We start from the raw sequence: 7,595 nt of genomic DNA, 5'->3' as shown, positions 1-7,595 counted from the left end.
TGGTTCTGGTTCTGCCATCTTTGCGGTCAAAATACAATCGAGACCTGTAAGAAACGGTCCTTTCGGCTCTGGGAGCCTGGGCCAGGCTTTCCCGGGAGCGGGTTTGCGAGTCTTGGTTTCCTCACCCGTCCCGAGAGCGGGAGCAGCCTGGGTGCTCTTGGCGGGGCCTCGGGGCTGTGGCTCGGTGGCCCCGGGCCCCTGGGCTGTGTCTGGGAAGGCGTGAGCAGCTCTTCTGTGTGTACTCCCCTGCCGCTCCTGGTCGCTCCAGAAATGTGCCCTGGCTATCAGCTGGCTGTTCGCCTCAGCCAGACGCCCGCAGGCCAGAAACTGGTGTTTGCCCTGTTGGAGATCTGAGCTGGTTGGGTTGTTGTGCACCGGGTCTTTTCTTTTTCTGATTCCCCGCATCAAAATAGAACCCGTCTCCTTTAAAAGTGAGAAGGACACATGGATTCCCATTGTCTGCAAGGAAGTGCTCTTTGCAGACTCCGCGTGTGAAATGCTTTCATTGAATCACGAGCAGTTTCTGAAGCCCAGTGCTTTCTCTGTCCTCCAGATGGACTTTCTGGCCGAGACCAGCCAGTGGAGCTGCTCAACCCCGCCCGTGTGAACCACATGCCCAGCACCGGTGAGTCCACCCCCAAGCCCTGCTGGGCCCTGGGCGCCCTCAAAGGAGTGTCTGGGGCTCCACCGTCCTGGAGGCGTGTGGAGAGAAAGGGGTGGGGTCTCAGGTCCAAGGGGGTCGCGTGCTCTTTCCCGGGGTAAAATAGGGCGACGGTTTTGGATATGAAATGGGCGCGGCTTAATGCTACTTAAGTGGCAGAGAATTCCGGGTCCTCTGTGTCCTGAGCTCCGACGGGGTGTGTTCTTCCCAAAGGTGAGAACTGCTCATTTGGGGTCCAACTCCAGGCCTCGAAGGAAGGAGCCCGCACTTGAGCTGGGGACACCACGGGGCAGGTCTCATTGGGTCCAGGGCCGCAAGCTCCTGGGGGAAGGTGTCATTGACGTTTCTCGAAGCAGCTTTCCTTCTGTAATTAGCAAAAGGCGTCGGCTGTGATAGGAATTTCTCATCCCATGTCCGCTATTTCCGCATGCTGCACCCTGGGCAGTGCTCTTCTAATCTACACGGCTGTGGAAGCCTTTCTTTCTCCTTGTGAAATGCTTACCTTCCATCTGATATCCTCCAGGATTTCAGCTCAGAGACAATCCGTTCCTCTCAGGCTCCTTGGCCTTACTGAGAATAAAACAGACCCCGAGAAGGCCTGGGGTGGATGTAAGGGAGCCCCTGTCAGCATTCTGAGGTCAGCACTGCCGGGCCTGGCTTGGCCGTGTCCTGAGGCAAGGCCCCCATCTTTGTGGTTTGCGCTCCGTGGCACCTCCTGGACGCCAGCCTGCCTGCACCCACCGTGCCCGCTGTCTGCATGTGCAGGGCCGGCTGGGATGAGGAGGGGCACGCGGACCCCCGCCTCTGCCCCAGCCCCCGGCCACACCGCCTGTGGCTGCACCCTCCCCATCTGGCTGGAAGGAAGTCGAGGCTGAGCTGGAAGCGGCAAAGGAGAGACTCCCTTCTTTGCTAGCGACTCTCGGAGGCCTGCCGAGCGCCGTCTCTGGCGTCTCCCCAGACACGAGCTCGGGTGTCTGCGGTGCTCCTCGAAGGTGCCACGGCCCCGGGCTGGCATCCACCTGCCCAGCAGGTTTACGTTCACCCAGGACTGCGGGGGGTGGGGGGAGCGCTGAAACGAGCGGCTGGCGATGCTCCGCTGTCCTGTCTGACCCCCGCAGAGTCAGAGGGCCGCTTTCCCTTTCCCTGAGTCTGTCTGGCCAGGGCGGCTTTGGTTTAAACACTGAGTTCTTGTGTAGCTCAGGCCTCTCCAGGCAGTTTCCTGATGCTTGCCCAGGTGTGGGTGGAGGGGGTTTCAGTAGCTTGATAGACTGTGGAAAGGTGGTTCCCAAGTGAGCCAGAAAGCGGGTGCCTTCCCGTTCGCCTCCTAGCTTGAGAAGCACGTCCTGCTGGTGGAGACTTTGTGCGGGCCTTCTGTGTACGAACATGGACCGTAGTTTTGGATGGGGGTGCGCGGGGAGGCCTGGAATCCTGGTGACCCACGGACTGGGTGGCTTCAAGCAAGCCACCCAGTGTCTTGGTCTCAGCCCTGGATGGGATAATCACGTCGTCTCTGCAGGATTCTCAGAGACCAAGCCTGTGTCTGTTGGTGGTGGTCCCTGGGTAGACGTCAGGCGGCTGGACACTGGAGACAGCGTGGACAGGGCTGTGGCCGTGCCGGCTCTGATCACAGCCCAGTCCTCGTGGTCTGCTACCCCCCGTCTCTCTCTTTTGGGGAAGCCCCCTACTTCAGAGATGGCGTGTCGGGGAGGGGGCCCCAGGACACAGGAGCCAGTAGCCCCGCACCTCCAGATTCCGTTGGTCAGAGTCAGAGGATGACGCTGCGCTTGCTGGTGACCCCGTGGGTCAGCGTGTGCAGCGTGGCTCGAAAACCCGGAGAAGAGGCGCCCGTGAGCACCAGCCTGCAGGAGGAGGGCCGTGCCGGGGGGCTGCCCGTGCCGCACACTGGCCACGGAGTCTTCTCCGTGAGCTCCGCCTTAGAAGCTGCTGAAGCGACGGGCATTCTTTAAAAGTCTATGCTTTCGGTCATTCTGAGCACTGTACTGGAGAAGGAAATGGCAACCCACTCCAGTATTCCGGAGAATCCCCTGGATAGAGGAGCCTGGTGGGCTGCAGTCCGTGGGGTCCCAAAGAGTCGGAACACGACCGAGCACACACTGCCCATTTACATAAGCACTGTACAGTGCGTTCAACACAGAAATACGAATCTCAGCCTATATAATAATTTGAAAATCAGTATTGACAGTTTCTGTCAAGCCACGTTTAAATAGAATATTTATTTTCCGCTGAGCTGGGTCTTCGCTGCAGCGGGCAGGGGCGCCTCCAGTCGGGGGCACAGCCTTCTCATTGCGGAGGCTTCTCCTTGTAGAGCATGGGCTCCAGGCACGCGGGCTCAGTAGTTGCAGCTCACAGGCCAGGTAGTTGTGGCTCACAGGCTTTGCTGCTCTGTAGCACATGGACTCCTCTAGGACCAAGGGATCGAGCCTGTGTCCCCTGCATTGGCAGGCAGATTCTTAACCACTGGCCCACCAGGAATGTCCTAGAGCCACATTTTTATGATACAGGGGTAGAGACATTTTCAGGTGTGTTATGTCAATCCCAGTTGAGCTTAAAGTACTCTTTTGACACTCGGCAGTGTGAAAACAGACTCTATGATTTGCAGGAATTACTCCAGCAGTCCCTGTGGGAACTTGCTCTCGTGAATGCACGCCTTTTACCGTGAGCGGGCAAGCGCCCACGTGGCCCTCCCCACCTCCACCTTGTGCATTCCTTGTCTGTTCCTGGCTGTGGAAGGCAGCCCTCTCGACAGCCTTTCTGACAATGGTTTTCTTTAAACACAGTCAGTCCTTGTGAAGTCTTACTTCAAATAAAAAAACACCGTTCATCCCTTCTATTTGTGGGCCATCTTGACTCAAGACTTGAGATCATTCCTACAAGAATCTCTCTCACTAGAAAAGTTTGCATTGTAGAAGGCACACGCTAAAATGCTCTTTGGGGGTTCTTTCTGATTTCTCCACCTTCCCCCTTAACTTTTTTTATGTTAACAAGCCTTTCCTTCTTTTTTGCACTTTTTTTCTTCTTTTAAAGTTTTTAGTTGTGAATAGTTGTATCATAAAAGGGAGAAAACATATAACGGTTTGCCTACCACTGGGTCATAACAGCGCCTCCATTACTATTGTCCTGTGTGTGTGTGTGTGTGTGTGTGTGTGTGCGCGCGCGCGCACGCATGCTCAGTTGTGTCCAACTCTTTTGCAGCCCCATGGACTGCAGCCCTCTAAGCTCCTCTGTCCGTGGGATTCTCCAGGCAAGAATACTGGAGTGGGTAGCCATGCCTTTCTCCAGGGGATCTTCCTGACCCAGGGATCTGTGTTAGTATCATATTTCCTCATTTTTTGGATGAAGTGGAATGTCACCACCTCATCCTTCCCAGGGGCGGTTGTCTTTTCCTTCCTGGGGGGGGACTTGGGGTGCAGGCAGAGTGGCAGGCACCCTGCAGGCTCCCGGGAAGCTCAGAGTATAGTGGGGGAGAGACGTTGACTTGAGGGCAGAAGAGGAGGCGAGAGCTGGGCCCTGGTGGAGAGCTCGCATGCCCGCTGTGCCAGGGGACTCTACAGGCACTTTGGTCCTCCATTCCTGAACCACTTTCGTTTATTTTTTTTTGAAAGTAGCATACTTTTTTCCTGATTATAAAAGCAGCGCGTGTTTAGTCTGGAAAAGAGGCCTCATGGTGAGTGTGTGGGGTGCAGGCTGTGGACCTGGCAGGCGAGCTCCCTCGGAGCCGGACTGTGGAGACGCTCAGCACCAGGATGGGTGCAGGGCCCGAAGGAGAAGCCCCTGTTGCCGGGAGCAGCGTGGAGGAAGCAGCCCTGGGGGCCTACGAGAGGCTCATCTGGGCACCGCTGCGGTGGCTGCCAAGGGCCCGCTCCCCACCAGAGGTGAGGGGCAGGGCAGCTTCCCCAGGGTCAGCCGGCGGGTCCGCAGCAGGGCAGGGGCCCATTTCTGCTCTGCAGGGCCCACCTCTCAGAGAAGGCCGGGGACCTCTAGGCCATCCCAGCCGCCAGGACGAGGTGCCGACCACACAGGAGCCTCGCCGGCGATGCCGTTGCCCTCACCGTAAACGTGTGTTTCCATCAGCATTCCCGAGCTGTCCTTTCAAGGGTGTGTGACAAGGGTGTCATTTTTTAAAGAGAATAATGGAAACTTGAAGACACTGCCGAAACTCTGGAGAACTTACCCAAACCTGTTATGAAAAAGTGAGGTCTGGCTCCAGCCGCAGATTCCCGAATCTTCCCGAATCTTCCCGAGCATCCGACCACCGCGCCGTGCAAGGGTTACCAAATTGCTTGACCCTCCTCAGGTTTTAGAGCAGGGACCACTTGAGGCTGGCTGGAACTCAGGATGGCTCCCAGGCACGCCTTGCCGTTCTTCTTGTCCGTTCGCTCTGGCGAGAGGAGAGGCGGGGCAGGTGCCTAGCTGAGGATGCACAAGGCCTGGGGAAAGCAGCTGGCCCGGCCCTTCCCCCGCGGGAAGCAGTTCATCCCGGATCGTAATCCCCCGCAGCAAAGCCTCACCCGTTGTCCTGCCTGCTGGCCCCTCCCTGGTGTGCTTTTCCCATAAGGCTGGGCTCCTGGGGTCGGGATGGGGCTCAGTAAAGGCCTGATGGCCAGCTTCGGGGGCCCCCACGGCTGCCGCCTGCTCAGCGCTAGAAGGGAGAGCGGACTTGGGCTTCCTCGTCCTGGGCCCATCCTGACGCTACTCGTCTCTGTTCTGCGCGGGCCAGGGAACTGTCTCCTCTGCTCACAGCCTCTCACATGGCACCCACCAGGCTGTCTTTTCGTCCAGTGTCTCCTCCTCCTCCTCCTCCTCCTCCTCCTCCTCCTCCTCCTCCTCCTCCTGGTTCCCGAGGCTCCACCCTTGCCCTCCCGCTTTGGGCTCCGTGGTAAGGAAGTCAGTGCAGGGTCAGGGCTGGGCCCAGCTGTGTTAGCTGCTCAGTCGTGTCTGAGTCTTTGTGACCCCGTGGATTGTGGCCCGCCAGGCTCCTCTGTCCGCAGGATTTCCCAGGCAAGAATACTGGAGTGGGCTGCCGATCCTTTCTCCAGGGGATCTTCCCGACCCGGGGACTGACCCCGGGCCTCTGGCATTGCAGACAGTCCACCGTCTGAGCCACCTGGGAAGCCTCGGTGACTCCGCTGAGCTACTGTTGGTGCAATGCCTGGGGCCCGGGAGCGAGACCTGCCTGCCTCCCCGAGGCCGTGTGACCTCGAGCCACCGGCACGTCCTCTCTCAGCCTGGCAGAGCGTCGGGGGCCCCGAGAGCGGGGGGCTGGGCGGGCCCCACAGTGCTTCCCATCCTTCTCTGTCTGCTGACCCCAGCTCACTGGTACCCTTGGGCCTGCTCGTCCCAGTGCCCCCCCCAGCTCTGCTGCTTCCTCCAGCATGACTGTGGCCCCCCACAACCAGCCCAGAGGCCTTAATGGTGCCCCCGCCCCCCAGGACAGCTGTTTAAAAGGAAGCAAAACCAGCCCGTGTAGAGAAGCTCAATGACAAAGCACTCGGAGTTCCGTTGAGCACCAGGCTTCACACCTGCTCGGGCCTTTTCTTGGAGTCACGTCCGAGGCACGCCTGCTCTCTGCTGCACTGAGCACAGACCTCCTGAGTGATTCATGCCCACGTAGCCGTCTTTAACACCGAGCCTGGCGCATGGGTCTGCCCACAGAGGGGGGGACTCGGGTTGCCACGGATCCACCGGCTGGTCCGGGCCCCCCTCCCCCCGACCGACGGCAGCGCAGGTGCCACGTCTGGCTTTGAGCGGCGGCCACAAGAACCGCCGCAGCTCGACCATCAGCGGCTAGGCTGCCCTCAGTGCTCGGGCCGAGGGGTGCTCCCTGGAGCCCCCGCCTGCCTGGGGACTGAGCTCCCGAGAGAGGAGGGACTCAGGGCTCAGCGCTGGCCGCTCCCGCCGAAGGCCTCGCCCCCTGCCTTGGAGGAACACTGGGCAGTGGGATTTACAGGCAAGGAGGTGGATGCCTCCCCCCCCGGTGGTTCTTCTTGGGAGAAAGCTGTGGGTTCTGCGCCGTGGGTGGCGTCTCCAGAGGAGACACAGGCGTGCCCCGGCGTTTCTGCCTCTGGACCTAAATCCAGCCCCGCTTCCCCCCGTGACTTGCTGCCTTGGGCCTTGACAGTCGGTGCCCAGGGCCCCGAGCGAGCCGAGCGTGTTCCTGCAGCTGCGCGGCCTTGGGGGCAGAGCTGCACCCGCTGCGCTGCGTGCACCGTCGGGGCTTTTATGGATCCCTTGGTTCCGAGCGGGCCGGGAGCCCTCGGGCCCGGCTGGGTTTGCAGAGAAGGGAACATGCGCCCTCTGGCGCTGCCGCTGCTCCTGGGGACGCTGCTGCTGTCTCTTTCCCTGCTGTCTCCTTTCTTCTTGTGTTGCCTGGTGCTTTCACTCAGGTCTCACCAAACCCGGGGCTTCTCGGATGGCTTTGGGGAGCGCTTTCCCTCCCGATACTGAGGCCCGGCCCCCTTGTCTGCTGAGGTCAGCTTCCTCCCTGAGGGACATCCGGGCAGTGGGGCCACCCTCTCTGTCTGTTTTTAAAACCATTTATTTATCTGGCTGCACCAGGTCGTCGTTGTGGCAGGTGTATCTGGTCCCTGATCAGGGACCGAGCCGGGCCCCTGAACTGGGGGCGTGGGGTCTTAGCCTCTGACTGCCACTCTTCTCTCTGGGATGGCCCTGCTGGCTGGCTCCCTTCTCCTTGGGCAGCAGGTTCCCTGCAGGGTCTTGTTGTCTGTCTGTCTGGGTCTGCCTTCCGTGATGATGGCTTTCCTGGCCTGTCTGCTTCCCTTTAGGGCAGGGCACCTAGAGACCGGGGACCTTCCGGGGGCGCCGGCGGCCGGGGCCTCCTGCCCTGCTCAGGCGTGTCTTTCGCGGGGCTGGGAGGCAGGCGCCCCTTGTTCACACATGTGTTTTCCCCTAGAAC

General features: G+C 59.8%; 1 protein-coding gene across 1 annotated transcript in view; it reads left to right on the top strand.

Moving 5' to 3' along the window:
- The first annotated feature begins 270 nt into the window (after positions 1–270).
- The window catches only part of HDAC4 (histone deacetylase 4), a 143,272-nt gene continuing 135,947 nt past the window's right edge, over positions 271–7,595 (top strand). Inside the window, exons 1-2 of the mRNA XM_068961973.1 lie at positions 271–319; positions 554–625. Of these exons, the coding sequence (XP_068818074.1) occupies positions 271–319; positions 554–625 (121 nt within the window). The remainder of the gene's footprint in view (positions 320–553; positions 626–7,595) is intronic.

This window comes from Capricornis sumatraensis, chromosome 2 (genome assembly GCF_032405125.1).
Source record: "Capricornis sumatraensis isolate serow.1 chromosome 2, serow.2, whole genome shotgun sequence".
Classification (NCBI taxonomy): domain Eukaryota; kingdom Metazoa; phylum Chordata; class Mammalia; order Artiodactyla; family Bovidae; genus Capricornis; species Capricornis sumatraensis.
Note: the sequence above shows the minus strand (reverse complement) of the source record. Positions and strands in the feature narration are given on the sequence as shown.